At 32.9% G+C, this 18,729-nt stretch overlaps 1 protein-coding gene across 1 annotated transcript in view; it reads right to left on the bottom strand.

The window, feature by feature from the left end:
• Positions 1–1,606: 1,606 nt before the first annotated feature.
• LOC126776480 (hemicentin-2-like) overlaps positions 1,607–18,729 on the bottom strand; it is a 162,284-nt gene continuing 145,161 nt past the window's right edge. Inside the window, exons 13-18 of the mRNA XM_050499028.1 lie at positions 18,010–18,183; positions 17,301–17,453; positions 15,049–15,154; positions 8,143–8,282; positions 4,030–4,145; positions 1,607–1,833 (exon numbers count right to left, since the gene is read on the bottom strand). Of these exons, the coding sequence (XP_050354985.1) occupies positions 1,819–1,833; positions 4,030–4,145; positions 8,143–8,282; positions 15,049–15,154; positions 17,301–17,453; positions 18,010–18,183 (704 nt within the window). The 3' untranslated portion in view covers positions 1,607–1,818. The remainder of the gene's footprint in view (positions 1,834–4,029; positions 4,146–8,142; positions 8,283–15,048; positions 15,155–17,300; positions 17,454–18,009; positions 18,184–18,729) is intronic.

Here is an 18,729-nt window from a genome sequence, read left to right as displayed (position 1 = left end):
TACGTAAAATGTCGACAACAGCCTTAATATACTATTTCGATGCGTGTATTCTTGAAATGTTATAATTATAATGGTCAATATCGCATGTCACTTTCTGACATTTCACGACCGTTTTCTGCGGTGTTTCGATTTACAGAATAACCTAACTGGTAACAATGTATGTGGGTAATACTGATGTTTATAGATAATTATAATGATAGCGGCGCTGTTGATGTTCGTTCGACATATTGCGTTCCTGACGTAAACGTATATACGTGTTCATGAAAAAATAAATAAGAAATAAAATTCATATATCATTTAAGAATCAACATTTATTTAAAGATATCATAGAATTTACATTAATTATATTATATATTATTTATTACATAAAGGGAAGATCAATGGAATTAAGCATACAAAATATATTACACATTTAATTGTATGGCATAACTTTTTGTTTTGTTAAACTAATCGCTAATATTTGGTAAAGAATCATAAAATACCTATTTAGCAACATCTTCAGTTTTATACAACTTCTATTATGATAGCTACAAACAGCTCTATCGCTTTAATAGCGTAAATATATTTCAAATCAAAATATACTTTATTCCAGTAGGCTCTTTTATCGTTAATTAAGAGGATTATGTATAATATAAAGCTACCACCAATTCGGAATGTTTCGGTTGAATTTCAACCGATTTGGACTAGCTAGAAACTCAAAAGTTAACCTTTTCTACCGATTAAATGAAAACTACACTAATTAAAATCCTTTTAGGTACATATTTCCTTTGTTAAATTAGTTATATATAATTTAGTTAGCAATTTAAATGTATAATTACATCACTGTGTCAGCCTGTAGTACAGTACAGTTACAGCCTGTTAATGTCCCACTGCTGGGCTAAGGCCTCCTCTCCTTTTTTTTGATGCGAAGGTTGGAGCTTATTCCTTCACGCTGCCCCAATGCGGGTTGTTAGAATACACATATGGCATAATTTCTATGAAATTAGACAAATGCAGGTTTCCTCATGATGTTTTCTTTCACCATCAAGCACGAGATGAATTATGTATACAAATTAAGCACATGAAAATTCAGTGGTGCTTACCCGGTTTGAACCCACGCTCATCGGTTAAGATTCACGCGTTCTAATCACTAGGCCATCTCAGCTTTAGTCTGTAGTACTGTACATCTATTTGGAGCCTGAAAATTAGGAGCGTTTGCTTTGACTATAATATATTGAGCTACATTTAAAGATTAGTAACGCTTGCGCTTATTATGTACTATAGATTTATATTTTATTATATGTGTGTGTGCTAGATATGTGTGTGCAGTGGGTGTCAAAAACTGTTAGAAACTTTTTTTAAATTAATATGCTTGAATGTTATTTCAGTTGTATAGTTCACTAATAAAGATTTATTATTATGTATTTTATTGATACGAGAATATAAAAAATGGATTTTTTGCTGTTTCTCTTAAACGAAATGGAGTTAAAGTAATTACAGTAAAGTTTAAAAATTATTATGCTGTAGTTGTAAAAGAACCAATTGCAAAAAATCTATACATTTTCATTCATTCATTCATTCGTAAAAGGTTCAACTTCGTTTTCACTTTGTACCATTATTGAAAAAAAAAATACAGTGAGGATGCGAACTCTTTCATTAATTGCTTAATAAACTGAATTTTAAACATATTTTTATTTTCCATCGACCTTCCCAGGATTTTACATATATAGTATATGATATGGAAGAATTCGTCTATATTCCCTTATAATTTAATTCATTGGCAATCATTGAAATTTACAATGCATGGTATATTTACAAACGATGTTCCGAGCTCGTGTGTTATCTCTGCGGCATCTGAAATAGATAATACGAATCAATATATAGGAAACGATACATTTTAAAAGAAACATGAATAGAATTTTTTTTCTGTATCAGTACCAAAACAGAATATTAAAACATATGTATAGTTATGTTATCAAAATAGCACACCACTAAGCAAATATCGCCGCTGCCAATATTTTTTTACTATTCGAAATATTAACCATTGCCTATACGATAGGCGCCACTAGACGTGGCGCCACTAGAAACTAAGATGTTATGTCCCTTGTGTCTGTATACTATCTATGTGTTGCTGTTTGGCGGTAGAATATCGCATTGTGCTCGGCCGGTGCCACCCAGATAAGCTTGCACAAAGCTCTGTCAGATAATAATATTGTTACATTATAATTTTATTTTTAAATTATAGTCAATTGCAATTTGAAGGCCTTGCATATTGACATAATTGATTCAGCCTTATAGTCGAGTTTGACTTCCTGTTTATATTTCGTATTTGTTTGCTTACACTTTATAAGACAAGGCTTTTATGTAAATAAATGAAATATATTATATTATTCTGTTTTCATCAACATTACATATTCAAATTTGTAATCGGTTTAAATGCTTGAAAAATTCATTTGGAAAATTTGATCCATAAAAAAAAGCACGTAAACATATAAAAATTCGAAATACAATGTTTGTACGAATTCGTTTTGAAGTTCGAATCAGATAACATTTTATAATATTGATGGGGCGTTTTCAATGCAATGAAAATGCTCATAGGCTTTTTCTATAATTTTAAGCAATATATAATGTCATAATTATATAATGCTATACATATAAATATTCTACCCAAACTCATCCTCAGCGTCGAGCGGTTGGAATCGCGCCACAAGACCAACTTCAATTCAATTGTGGTGGGAGTGCTAACCAATATACTACCGAATGGCATGCGGGGCGAATTTTAGCCGAAAGGTAGTGTTCCGGCGATTCAGTAGCCGGCTACCGGACACCACGTGTCACACGACACCGACAATTCGGGTAAATTAGAGTTTAATTTGTTCATATTTTATTACTTACTAGCTAACTGGATAATAAGGGTTAAAGTTTTTTATAGAATAGGAAGGCGGACGAGCATATGGGCCACCTGATGGGAAGTGGTCACCAAACGCCCTTAGACATTGGCATTGTAAGAAATGTCAACCATCGCTTATAAAGTAAAGCGCATATATCCTAATACATATAACTCTATCGGTTTACGCGGTCAAGTCAGTAACGCTCCTTTTTGTCAAATTTTTTTTTCCGATGCCTTCAACGTCATCAATCACTTCAGCAAATTTACACAAAACCTCAAAGGATTATACACCTAAACTTCCTCATGAATCACTCATATTTAGGTGAAAACTGCATGAAAAACCGTTTGGTTGTTTTGAGTTCATCGCGTCCAGACAGGCAGACAGTAGGAAGATTTTTGTTTTATAATATTTGGTTAGATATGAATAGTATACGCCTATAGATATAAGATTTTTTTATTATTTTATTATAATATGGGCCGTGATATTTGAAAATGATGAATAAATATATACATATGTTAATAAAAATAATTACTGGAAAAAATATATCAGTTTATCGCCGTCCACTGCTGGACTAAAGCCTCCCCCATATATTACTGAGGACCATTTCTAATATCAAAGCACTCATCTTCAATAACTCAACGATAAATAATTCATTTAGCTTTTATTTACATTAATAATAACTTTCTATTGTGAATACCCACAACACATTAATATGTCAGTCAGTCTTTTTGTGCTCATATCAAGTTAACGTTAAACCACTGCATATACTTAATAAAAACTCGCTCATAATTATACCGTATCAAGTTATTATTTAAAATGCATGAGGAATGTTTTGCCAAGTGTAAAATTCAAGATACACGCTTCAAAATTTTTAAGAATGGAGTCGAGGTACTTTTACCAAAAATAATAATCTATGACACAGCCCAAATTACTTGGACTAGCACTAAGAAAACTTGCAAACAGGTTCTTTTTACAGTAAGCTAGCACTAAGAAAGAACCCCTAATTTTGCGTTGCGGTTGCGATAAAGAGAATAAAAGTATATGTAAAAATCCTTCACTTTTTAAGGAAGAGCTACGGAAATTGATATTTAGCAATTCTAAATTATGACAGAAGTAAAGTCGTGGGCAAATTGCTAGTAATATATATAAACAACCATACCATATCATCTTCAGAAGACGGATGAGGGTGAGACTTGGAGGGCTGACTCGGTGCCTCCTTAATGGTGTAGGTTTTGTTGTCGCTGGACTCCAACACCACACGAGGTGGATCACTCTCTAAATAAATTATAATGCATTTATTAAAAAATATTTTATAAATATTTTGATATAAATTAATATTTTATACGAATCGTTACTGAATTTTAGACTAAGATTTTTTTTTTATGTTCTAGGTAGGCGGACGGGCAAATGTGCCAACTGATGTTAAGTTGTCCCCAACGCCGATAAATATCGGATATGTAAGAATATTAATCATTCTCTAACATCACATCACATAACTTAATATATATATATATATATATATTTAATATTATATATTCTTGGCAGAAGGACCCATAATTTTTTTAGTGCCTATAACTATACTATACTGGTGGTAGGGCTTTGTGCAATCTCGTCTCGGTAGGTACCACCCACTCATCAAATATTCCACCGCAAAACAGCAATACTTGATATTGTTGTGTTCCGGTTTGAAGGGTGAGTGAGCCAGTGTAATTACAGGCACAAGGGACATAAAATCTTAGTTCCCAAGGTTGGTGGCGCATTGGCTATGTAAGCGATGGTTGACATTTCTTACAATGCCAATGTCTAAGGGCGTTTGGTGACCACTTACGATCAGGTGGCCCATATGCTCGTCCGCCTTCCTATTCTATAAAAAAAAAAAATTTAGCCCTGAACCTCATAAGTTGACTATAAGGGTGTTAGATCTACCGCAACCGTAACAGCCTGTGAATGTCCCACTGCTGGGCTAAAGGCCTCCTCTCCTCTTTTTGATGAGAAGGTTTGACTGTTGTAAACGAGACTAATTTTAATTTAGAAAGAGAACATATATTCGTTATGACATCAAGTTAAATGAAATAAAAAAAAATATTCAAGTAGGCTAATAGAGGCACTTTTGAATCGTCATGTTACATTATTGTATTAAATGTAACGCTGCATCGCATTTATTCAATTTGCGAAGTCGGAAATTAGATGTTTTATCTTTACACTTCGTGTTTTATCTTTTTTTATTTATTTAATGATTTTCAATGTTTCTTTCAAAATTATCTTTATTTTTTATATAAATAATATCGTTGTAAATATATTTTGATGACCGGTTAAGTACAGTAACAGCCTGTCCCACTGTTAGGCCAAGGCCTCCTCTACCTTTTTTGAGAACATTTTGGAGCCTATTCCACCACGCTGCTCCAATGCGGGTTGGTGGAATACACATGTTTAAGGCAGAATGGCAGAATTTCAGTGAAACGAGATACATGCAGGTTTCATCACGGTGTTTTCCTTCACCGTCAAGCACGGGATGAATAATAATCACAAATTAAACACATGAAATTTCCGTGGTGCTTGCCCGGGTTTGAACCCACGATCATAGGTTAAGATTATCACGCTCTTACCGCCGGGCTATCTCGGCAGGTTAAGTATACTCATTTTATTAAAATCATTCCGAGTTTTAAGATTAAAAATAGACCTGACAGCTCTTTATTTAGAATAAATGTTTCAATATCTCAGGACGAACCGGTTGGCGTGGTTGGTGTATGCGTGCCTTTCACGCCGAAGGTTGTGGATTCGATTCCCACCCAAGACAGATATTTGTGTGCATGAACATGTCTGTTTGTCCTGAGTCTGAGTGTAATAATCTATATAAGTATGTATTTACAAAAGAAAAATAGTATATGTAGCATATAAAGTTGTCTGGTTTCCATAGTACAAACTCTGTATAAGCGTAATTTGGGATCATCTGATCCGTGTGTGAAAAATGACCCAGGATATTATTATTATTATTATATCTGTAACGTTATCGCAAAATAGACTGTCATAAGACTTAATACTATGATATACACATAATATTATGATATACATTACTAACCAACAACCATCATTTCGAAAAGGGAAATAGCTGAAACCTTATAAAAACTGACACAGTGAGTTATTTTCTTACGTAGTGACGTTCATTCATTCATTCTATTTGTATTTTTAGTATCTTTAATAAAAAAAAATCGTATTACTTTTATTTTTAGCCTTTCGAATTTTATTCCTAAATTTTAGTCATTTAACATAAGAAGTTCTGTTCTAGTTCTTTAAGTCGTATCAATTTAAATTTGTAAAGTTCTTAATTTTTTAACAAGCCGAGATGGTCTAGTGGTAAGAACGCGTGAATCTTAACCGATGATCGCGGGTTCAAACCCGGGCAAGCACCACTGAATTTTCATGTGCTTAATTTGTGTTTATAATTCATCTCGTGCTTAACGGTGAAGGAAAACATCGTGAGGAAACCTGCATGTGTCTATTTTCATTGAAATTCTGTCACATGTGTATTCTACCAACCCGCATTGGAGCAGCGTGGTGGAATAAGCTCCAAACCTTCTCCTCAAAAGGGAGAGGAGGCCTTAGCCCAGCAGTGGGACATTAACAGGCTGTTACTACTTAATTTTAATTTTATTATTTATAATAGCTGTTACTTAGTTATATGTGATGGATGCTGTGGTTTCCTGTAGCTGAGGGAGCACATAGATTTATAACTCGCATAATGTATTAAAGCTTGTCATGTGTATTCCTTGTTGGAGATCATATTAAAAAAAAATAACTACCCACATTTCCTAGTTTCTTTCTATTTCTGTCCTTGAACTTGGTCCAACGTTTACATCTACTCACTGATGACGCCATACAAGTGTTACACTTGAAAGTGATTAGAGAAACACTCCAAATTATTGTTCTTAAAGATCTTCATATTATAAAGTATATATTTCCTGATAAGAAAGACGTATTCTATTTTTAAAACTACTACAATTAAGTAACATCTAGTTTATTGTATCCCGTTTTGTTTTTAGGTTCATACTGTTGATCATTAGAAGTTCATGAAGTTTTTAACTTCTAACGATAAATACAAAATAGTTACACAGCAGTATTCAATATCAGTATCCCATTGATACCATCGTATTGTCTTGATCTCGTTTTATATTTTACACTTGCAGTTTTTATAAAGAATATAAATAGAAATATTATATTGCGCTACAGTTTTATTTAGAAATTTAACATAAATCAGCTTTATAATAAATATGGTACAATGAGTTTGCAAAGGCGCTTGTAATGCTTTCGGCAATCTCTCTTTTCTTTGATGGGTGGAGTGAAAAATGGGAAATGAGTAATAAATAGTAGTGGTGGTGGAACGGGATGGAAAATTCTGTACTGATGAGTGTAGTTCAGATGTAGAACCAACGTCACGTGCTTATGACCTCATAGTTTTCGCCGGTTCCTTCGCCCACGTGTTACCTGCGGGGTTTACATAAAAAAGGAGCCTGTTTCCTTCCTTAGGCTCTGGTTCATTTTCGGAGCTGTAGCCGTGAAAGTATAACAGATGGATATACAGATTTTCTTTCGTATAGATAACCAATTCTAACCAGAGTAATACAGTAAACAGTAACAGTAACAGCCTCTTAATGTCCCACTGCTGGGCTAAGGCCTCCTCTCCCTTTTGAGGAGAAGGTTTGGAGCTTATTCCACCACGCTGCTCCAATGCGGGTTGGTAGAATACACATGTGGCAGAATTTCAATGAAATTAGACATATGCAGGTTTCCTCACGACGTTTTACTTCACCGTCAAGCACGAGATGAATTATAAACACAAATTAAGCACATGAAAATTCAGTGGTGCTTGCCCGGGCTTGAACCTACAATCATCGATTAAGATTCACGCGTTCTAACCACTAGGCCATCTCGACTACTTACCAGACAAATAGTACTACAATACAACAGACAATACAACCAGAGTAATAGTAAAGAAAAATAAATATTAAACAACTTCATTCTATTGACGCGAAAACGTTGGATTCCCAAAAAAATGTTTTGAATATAGCCAAATTTGTTATAGGAACTTTGAAAAAAAAAGTTAGAATTTTTTGTTATCTAGCATTATGTTAGCAGTCCTAGCTGTAAATCGCATGAATATGTAAATCTAAGTTTTGTTTATTTTCACCTCTTCTTCGAATTGAACAGCTAATTTAGACCAGTATAATTTAACCTCTATTTAGTATGTTATATTAAAACTATGTTCATCACTCACCGGCCTTAGGGTTCAATATATCTGGTTTTCTTTCCAATTTATCTGATGCTGGATATGCTATGAGATATCTTCTACCATTTGCGTCAACTTGAACCACGCTCTGTGACGGTCGCTTGCTGCTTGTTGTCGCTTCATTACGCCTGTCAAGAGAATTAAAGAATAAGTTTTTATTTTATTATTTCCTCTGGCAACACTGGCGACATTTAAATAAAATGCCAATGAAATCTTTCCGATAAACATTTTAAATTGTATACATGTTGCATTTTGGTCAACAAATTTCAAAATAAATTGTATGTATGAATTACATTGTTGTACAAACACATTTAATCCAAAAAAATACAATCTAAATTTGGAAAATTAGACAACTGCGCAGGACATTTTATAGTGCTCAAGTGTGTACTTGGGATTTGAATCCCAAGTCGGGCCTTTGAATTTGGACCTCGGGTTCTGCGGCCTTATAACTAGCCACTAGACCAACAGAGCAGTCAATTTAATGAATATGAATTATATTCAAGTAGGTTAAAGCTTAGGCAATTTAAACTTAAAGTTAAAACCGGTGCAGAACGTGCATTATACCGAGAAGAACCGGCAATGTTTCTTTCAAATGTAGTTAATATTTTCCGAAAATTAAATTACAAAAGTATATTAATTAAATATTCGATTGAGGAAACTTAACTTTGATTTCATTTCATATTGTGTTGTGTTGAATTGTACTCAGCAGTGCTATTCTGTAAAAACTTACTTCATTATTCAGCTGTTAAATATTGACAAACGACTGTAATATACTATTTTGACGCGTGTGTTCTTGAAATGTACTATTAAATGTACAATACACGACAATGACCACAGTAATAGATAGATAGATAGATAGACTTAATTTGTGAGTTTCGAGTTTGTGCTTACGGAATAGCACTTACAGCCTTTAATAGCTGATACTTCAGTCCAATGGATCACTGCACATATAAATCCTGAATTATGTATGGACGAGCCGGTTGGCGTGGTTGGTGGATGCTTGCCTTTCACGCCGAATGTTGTGGGTTCGATTACAACCCAGGACAGGTATTTGTGTGTATGAACATGTCTGTATGACCTAAGTCTGGGTGTAATTATCTATATAAATATGTATTTACAAAAGAAAAATAGTATCAGTTGTCTGGTTTCCATAGTACTGTAAAAGCTTAATTTGGGATCAGATGGCCGTGTGTGAAAAATGTCCCAGGATATTATTATTATTAAATCCTGAATTATGTATGGAAATTCCTGTTCACAGTTTATATATTCAACATCGTAAAATAATTCATAATCAGTTCTGGAAGAGTTTTTAATTTCCTATTTTTATGTTTTATTGTGTGTTCGTTAAACGTCAAGTACAGGTAACGAACTCGATATAAAACATTTCGATAAATACGTGGTGCCCTTTCCTCTCTACGTATTACTATGTAAATTAAACCTATTTACTTGCTTAATTTTCTTTGAAAAGGTTTATTTATGTAATATATGTTCATTAATTTTTTAAATAACGTTTTATACTAAGTTTTTATTAAGTAATTTGAACGAACATAATTAAATTTTTTTTATCACAGATAAACTAAAATAAATAAAAAAACTATACATTACAAATTTATAAAAAAAAACACACCACCTAAGAGATTATCTTTGCTTAATTTTAGTTATATAATTGACTGTATTGCTATAAAATAAACGATTATGTCCGCCAGCGTGTCAACACAGTTAATAATATAGGTAATGTAAACAATTGTTGAGAGAAATTGAATTTAATAAGAAATAAATATTGCTTATTGTTAACAATGTAAACAAAAGATTAAGAACAATATTGTTAACAAATAGTAAATAATAAAAATAATAATAAAATAACTTTATTCACCAAAAAGAAACAAAGACAAAATTAAGGTACAAAGCCATAAAAATAATAGTTAAAAGGTCGTAGCCTCAGCTAGGCTGCTTTTCAGTCTACGCTTTATACATATGAAAAAAAAGTGCTTACATAAATATATATCTAGATATATATAGTGTAATTTAGGCGATTTTCAATTGCTGTAATGTAATGGTCAAATATTGTTTTTATTAATGCATAATTTAATTTATTTATTTGCGGTTGTGATCACTTTACATCAAGTAGCCTTAAATGCCAGGCTGACTACATTAGGTATAAATATATATTTCCAGTTCATTTATCTATATTTTATTGAAATCATGACTGACTCGTTGGTCTAGTGGCTTGATGTAAGGCCGTAGTTCTGGCCTTAAATCAATAAGTTTTGGGTTTTTCTGTCAGAAAAGTCATAATAGCAGTCCGGAGTCTGGAAGTTGGAAGCACTCCCGTGCATCGGAAAGCACGTAAAGCCGTTAGTCCTGCGCCTGAACTCTTTCCGGTCGTGTCGAGTTGCCGTCCCATCAGATTATGAGAGTTAGGGAATAGAGAGTGCACCTGTGTACACCTCTCTTGAGATTGGCCGCCGTGGCCAAAATCGGTCTGAAGCACATTATTGAAATCATAACGTTCATAAATAATATTTAAACATATATATATAATGTGATTCACGAGAAATTTATACGAATTATATATTTGCAGTATAAAATATTATACAAATGCAAATGATTGCTTTATTGACACAGAATTTGTTATGATACGAAAAAAAAACATTTCATACATGTGAAATCCGGTTATAGTTCTGGAAACACGTAACACAAACAGGCAGGCAACGACAATCGCATACGCGTATGTACAAATATTTGTCCTTAACGAAGTTGAACTATATATACAGTGAGTGTACACTGGTTTTTTTTTACGCTGGAAAAACGCGTTACGTGTTTCCCCCACGCGAACAGTGGGGCTCGCCGGTGTCCTAGGCGCCGAGTGCACCCCGAACATCGGAATACCTACTAAAAAACCAGCGGTACCCTTTCCGTCTTAACGAGGAGCGCCACGGGATCGCTTTCGCATGCTACCGTGATGACAGTGAGTGTACACTGCATCAATCATCGTCTATTGCTAACTGTATTTCTCAAAGCAAAAAGGATTTATATGTTTTTGGCTTCGTTTTGGCTGTTCATTTATTGATCATATTTTTACGGATTAGTTGTAATTCGCTTCGTATTACGGCATGTTATGATATATTAAATTCAACATAGTATATATGACTCGCAACATAACAAAGATAAAAAAATATATTTAATGAAGAGAAGAGAACATATTTTATCATTTAAATAATAATATCATTATACATAATAATACATATTATTTATACTTATTAAAACATAATAATTACATATCCAGTCTCTTGGAGTTATAACTCGTTGAATTTCATACGTGATATATAAACAATTATAAATGTTTATCTATATATATTTAAGAATAACTGATTGACTGACATCGACGCACAGCCCAAACTAATGAGATGGCACCATGAAAAATTGCATACGTGTTCCTTTTACACAGCAGGTTAGTACTAAGGAAGGATTTTTTATAATGTAACCTCTAAAAGGATTAAGAGGATGAAATTTTGTTTGCAAAACCTTTATTTTTGAAGAAAGAGCTATGAAAATTGTTAAGTAATTCTAAAATTTGTCGTGGCTGAAGCCGCTGTTAAAACGCAAGTTTCTAAGAAGAAGAGAAACTACTGGGTTTCTTGTCGGTCATTCGTTGTAATCTAAATTCCGAAGCGGTGGTCGCTTTATCAAAATTGATCTTGAAAAATTACGTGTTCTGGAGTGGAGACCACGCCTTGACAAGCGTAGCGTAGGATGACCTCTAGCTAGGTGGAGGTGGACGATATACGCAAAGTGGCTGGCAGCGGATGGAAATTGAGACCGAACTTAAGACTAAACTAAGAAAGGATGATGACGATGATGATAAAAAAGACTACTCAGAAGTGCTTGTAAGAGCCTACTCGATTAAAGTATACTTTATTTTTATGTTAAAACAATGTATCGCTTATATATTGCTTGTTTCTGACAGCTTGTGTCTACGTGTGTAGGAGGAACATGTGTTGGGTATGTGCTTTTCTGTACATCTAAAAATGTGTATGCAAAATTTCATGATATTTGGTAAATAAGACTTAACCTTAGTACCAAACTTATGTTCGAATTTATTTTATTAGTTAGTTTAATGTTTTGCTTTTAATCTCATAGCCTATTCCAATCGAAGAAGGAGTAAAGATAAACAAAACTTAGATTTACGCGTTCCATGCGATTTACTGATTATTTTGCTATATTATGCATTACAAACAATTCTTGATTCATGGTAGGGCTTTGTGTAAGCTCGTCTGGTTAGGTACTACCCACTCATCAGATATTCCACCGCAAAACAGCAGTACTTGGTAGTGTTTTGTTCCGGGTTGAAGGGTGAGCGAGCCAGTGTAATTAGAGGCACAAGGGGCATAACATCTTAGTTCCAAAGGTTGGTGGCGCATTGGCGATGTAAGCGATGGTTAACATTTCTTACAATGCCAATGTCTATGGGTTTTGGTGACCACTTACCATCAGATGGTCCATATGCTCGTCCGCCTACTTATTCTACAAAAATATATCTTTATTTATAAACCAATACTATTCCAATTAACTATATAATCTTAATTTTAATTTCCAAATTTCGATAAGAATTTCGCTGATATTCAAAACATATATTTTTCAAGATTCCCTAATGAATGTAATAGATTATTTAATATCAAGGTTTTTTATTTTTCTTCACCCCTCTTGTAGTTGAAACAGGCTATAATTGACATTTCGTTTTACTTAATTTACTTTACACTTTATTGTACACTACAAAGAGAGAAAAAAATACAATACTTGGATATAGCCTAAATAAAAGTAGCATACAACTTTGGCGACCTTATCGCTACATAGCGATCTCCAGGCAACTAACGGTGTAAGAAATAACTCATAGGATATGAGGTAGGTAGGTGGGTGCTGTATTAATAAATAAAATATTTTTTTGTGTTTCGTCGTTTTTCTTTTTCGTGTAATAATATGCATCGTGAATAAGCAAGCTTTTCCATGTTTTATTTCAATACTTTATTGACACGATTGGAACAAAGGACGGTCTTAAAACGCCGAAGGCGATAAGCCAACCTTTAAGCTGAGTACAAAAAAATAATCATAATATAAATGATACATTTTATCTATATATAAATAGATAAACATAAAATAGTTCAGTATTTCTCATTTTATCTGTTTGCCATTTTGTACAATACATTGAAAATAAAAAAAAGTGTGTTCGAAACATGCGAATTAAATAAATTATATTTTAATTCTGATTATGAAATTTCGATCACGGCACAAACGCTTTAATATATGTATATAATAAAAATGATGTTTATCTTATAAAAAAAATAATCTGTTTTCACGCTTAAAATAAAAAAATACAAATATATTTAAACATTTATAAGAATTAATCCACACCAATGTCTGCTTTATCATTTTTTTTTTGTTAAAATTAATTATATAAAGATATCTGTATTTATAAAATAATATATGATTGACCGAAATTGAAAATTTAATCCCTAAGGAAATGATAAAGGTGTTATGAAAATTTTTCAGTTATGAAGAACAAACTATGGAAATTGGTACTTAGCAATTCTGAATTATGAAGCGAGCGAAACCTCGAGTAAAGTGTAAGATTTTTGTAATTATAGATAAAAAAATAGCGTCGGTGTCATTAAAGCTACGCTTTAGTAAGCTGCTTATCTATATTCAACAATTAATACTTGTACATATAATATAATTATAATAAGTGTTATTTATATACAAATAATTAATTAAAAATAGAATATTTTAAACCATTAATAAAAACTGATTTTACCTGCATGAACATTTGATGTAAAGAATTCTATTAAATTCTATTAAATTTAATATTTATTAATTTAGGGTCAAACAAGGGAATTTTCCAGTTTTATTTATTAAAACCACTTCAAATCTATTTTAAGGTTTTTCAATACAGAGATGTTTATGAATTCGCCTAGCTTACGGGGCTAAAAGTGACATAAAAATGAAAGCAAGTTTTCAAAAATAAAACCATTTGGGTATATTCTATTTTCATAACGCTAGCGCGGTGAGCCAGTTACCGCAACAAGGCGATGTGGCGTATGAAAAAAATTAATATTGTGAACTAAAAGTTTGGTTATTTTTTTATTTTTTTTATAAAATAGGAAGACGGACGAGCATATGGGCCACCTGATGGTATGTGGTCACCAAACGCCCTTAGACATTGGCATTGTAAGAAATGTCAACCATCGCTTACATAGCCAATGCGCCACCAACCTTGGGAACTAAGATTTTATGTCCCTTGTGCCTGTAATTACACTGGCTCACTCAACCTTCAAACCGGAACACAACAATAATAAGTACTGCTGTTTTGCGGTAAAATATCTGATGAGTGGGTGGTACCTACCCAGACGAGCTTGCACAAAGCTCTACCACCAGTAAACAAAGCTCAACCACCAGTTTTGTCAATAAGTTTCTATTTGTATGCCATGCCTACTTAAAAATAAGGAGATATTATAACTTTGCCATATTTCTTGTTACGGTATCTATGATAGTTTTGAATTGATTTTGATAAAATTATTATTAATTTCCAATACAGTATATACCTCTAAGGGGTGAATAAGAGTAGAAAACACACGGCGCTGTTTAATATTAATATAGAAATTATAACTCTTTTTTATAAATAAAAATATATATAATTATAAATAGACAAAAAAGTTTGAAGTATATATACTTACAAACTTTTCATCCAGGATATGCAATATATTATTTGAAGTGTATTTACAGATTATTTTTAAAAGTGGTTCTTATTTTAATAATAAATGTACACAGTAATTAATTTTAAACAATATTAAAATTGAAATTATGATATATATATATTACATAAAAGAGAAGTTGACTTACTTCCGTAGAACCAGCACCAAGATGACAGCAGTCGCAGTAAGAACGGCAGCTGCGCCAGCAATTGCAACCGCCGCAGGGATTTTCGACATCACTCGTGTCGTGTCTTCTGTTAATCGATATTAAGCCCTTTACACTATAGAAATTGTACACAATCATCACTGGAAGTAGTATGGTGGAATTAGCTAAGCACTTCCTTCAGAGGAGACGCCTTGTCCAGAAGTGGAACAGCCTGTTGTACCACGACCTGTTACTATCATAGAAAACGAAGTAATGAAACTTATTACGTAAAAAATTGTTTCATATGAACTTCTAAGAACGTATGTGCTTCATTTATATTGAATTGAATGATTGAAATGAAGGTAGGTGATAAAAAAAATGTCGTACTTAACAGTTGATTAATTTTCCAAAAAAATCTTTGCTTTAGCTACTTTAATATTATATATATATATGTGTATATGTAGCATCACAGATGTCTCCAAATATATGTGTTTTTGGCAAGTTCGTCTGGGTAGGTTCCACCACCACTAATCACGTATTCTACTGCCAAACAGCAATACATAGTATTATTGTATTCCGGATTATAGGGTAGAGCCATGTAATTACAGACACAAAGGACATAAAAATTTATTTCCCAGGTTTGTGGCATATTGGGTATGTAATAAGTATATAAAAGTTAATCTTTTTTTGAGTTGTGATGACCTAATATAATAATAAAAAAATAAAATAACGGGACATCTTTTTCAAGAGGTCTGTCTCATAATATGGGACGAATATTGGATTTGTCATCACTCACACATATACAGAACGCATAACGCATACTAAATAAACGCATGATAAAATACGCAGGGTGTGTGCTTTATACGTTAATATTTTAATATGCCCTTAGCACTTTACTATGTGCTTTACTTTATGGGCGAATAGATAGATTTGCGAATGTGTATACCTTATGCACGGGATAAAATCCGTAAATATTTTACGCGTACGAAGTCACAATGGGCAGCTAGTTTTAAATAAATAAAGTAATTTGATAATAATCTTACAAAGTGAATTCAATACCTTTATTAAAATGTACTAAAGTATATCTGTAAGTTGAACTAATTCAGTCCCTAAAGTACCTTTCCAGACAGAAATAACCAAGCATACGTTATACGTCCACTCCCACGGGATACGGAAACAGAATTACTATTACACGATACAACATATTGCTATATTGTTGAGTTGCAAAATTGCATACGAAATGGGATTATTCGAAACGTTTCGGATTAATTTTTATTAGATTCAAATTTAGATTTTTGAATGGCAACATTGGATTTTATTTATAGGAAACCTTATTGCATGTTAACTAAAATGGGAGAATATGAAAAATCACAATGCAATTGCGTCTTTTATAGCAAATGAGCAGAATTTGTGTATCCCTATCTACTTCTGATTTTATACCAATCTTTCATTCTATTTTTGCTCAGATTTCATATCTTTTAAAAATTAAATACGATTGCTTTTGGACATGACGAAACATATTTATTAAATTTAATGAAAATACATACAAATGTCTGAAGTTACTTGATTATATTCTTTTGAAATTATTGACATTGTTTGAATTTTTGTTATTACGTGACCTCTCAATGTGCCGCTACGAAATCAATCTCTTCTCTTTCTTTTTATATGTCATTAACCTGGTTAACTTACTCTTTTAACTTAAGCCCAAAAGGGCTTGCAGGAAGCTATGAATTTGAAGATAGATTTAATGGTTACTTAAAATAGACACTTAAAACGATAAAAAAATTGTAATTGTTAAATACTTAGCCCATACTATATAATCTAAGTCACAGTTTATTTATAAACAGAAATATCAAGAGATAAACAAGGCTAAGCCGAGATGGCCCAGTGGTAAGAACGCATGAATCTTAACCGATGATCATGGGTTCAAACCCGGACAAGCACCAGTGAATTTTCATGTGCTTAATTTGTTATTATAATTCATCTCGTGCCTGACGGTGAAGGAAAACATTGTGAAGAAACCTGCATGTGTCGAATTTCACTGAAATTCTGCCACATTTGTATTCCACCAACCCGCATTGGAGCAGCGTGGTGGAATAACCTGGTGGTGGTGCTCCAAACCTCCTCAAAAAGGGAGAGGAGGCCGTAGCCCAGCAGTGGGACACTCACAGGCTGTTACTGTTAAACAAGACTAAGAAGTTACCATAAAAATTACTATAGTTATAGCCATACATTAGACTTAAGGAATAACTTACCAATATGCTTCGCAGCGTCTTTATACACGAGATCTCTTATAAGAACTGGATCAGAGACACCCTTGCTATTTCTGGCACTGACTGTGAGCATTTCATCCTCAGACAAGGCTTCGAGTTCCGACCAGCTCACATTAAGCCATACTGTATGGAAATCTGAAATAAATCGTTTAAATCATGCATCTTCGAATTCAGCGATTTTAATTTTAATTTTGTTTAAATAAAACATCGGTGATAAAAAAAATGTTTTGAATAGAATAATAATAGGTTTCTTTTGAATTATTATATGATATTTTCTAAATCACTACTTAGCTTTTATCAAAAGCCATTGAATTTTTGTACGTTCTAGAACAGCAGTATGAATTAAATGTATATAAATAAACGCGTAACAGAGAATAGCTTTTCCTAGAATTCCTTTGATATAATTGCTGCTATTATGATACAACACAAAAGCAACCAACCCATACAAATACTTATGACATAGGGCACTATGGTACGTCCATTATAATTGTGTCGTGATTTTATTTTCTGATATAACCTCTCGAAGTTAGTTACTTGTAGCCTAGAAGGTTGCATTGAACAACAAGACAAAAGAACCATTTTTATATGCGTTTTAAAATGGATAATTTCCGAAAATTTTGGGCCGCAAGTATTACTTGTTAATAATTTTTAGAATAATTTCGGATGAAATTTTCACGAGGAAGCAACTTACCTGATTTCCCAGCTGTGGTATTAACGAGGATCTTACTCGTGTCACCAACGATTTCCAGCACAAAATGCTGGCTGAGTCCACCATCGTAGCCAGCTAAACACCGCACGGTTAGAAAAGTTTCATCTTTCTTCACGGTCCTCTTCGCTGTGCAATTTCTTGGCGGCGACGGACGAGCTGACAGATTAATTTTCTTTTAATATTTCATACTGTTGTATATCTAGTTTCTTATCTATCCTCGGTAGAATGTGTTTCAAGTCGGTGATGTCTTTATATCCTCTGTACATAATATTATATAAAATCAATTTATACTTTATTCAAGTAGACTTGTAAAACTACCACATGTTCGAAATGGACGAAGAGTTGAAGAGTTGATTTCAAATATTAATTTGATAATTCCAAAAGGTGGATTTATAGAAATAGGCCTTTTCAAATTAAAATTTCTTTATTCAATATAGAAGCACTTTTTACTGTATTAGGTAGGCAGACTTGTAAGCGGGCCACCTGATAGTAAGTGGTACACACCGCCCAGATATTGGCATTGCAAGAAATATTAACCATCCCTTACATCATCAATACGCCATCAACCTTGAGAACTAAGATGTTATTTTCCCTTTATATTTTCTATAAACAATATATATATTTATATAGAGTAGATATAAAAACATTCTACTTATTTAATTTTATTGCGTTAGAAAGTATATAAACAATTTAGCCAGCCGT

The sequence above is a fragment of the Nymphalis io genome, chromosome 20, assembly GCF_905147045.1.
Source record: "Nymphalis io chromosome 20, ilAglIoxx1.1, whole genome shotgun sequence".
Classification (NCBI taxonomy): Eukaryota; Metazoa; Arthropoda; class Insecta; order Lepidoptera; family Nymphalidae; genus Nymphalis; species Nymphalis io.
The sequence above is the reverse complement of the archived record's forward strand: the minus strand, read 5'-3'. Positions and strand labels throughout refer to the sequence as shown.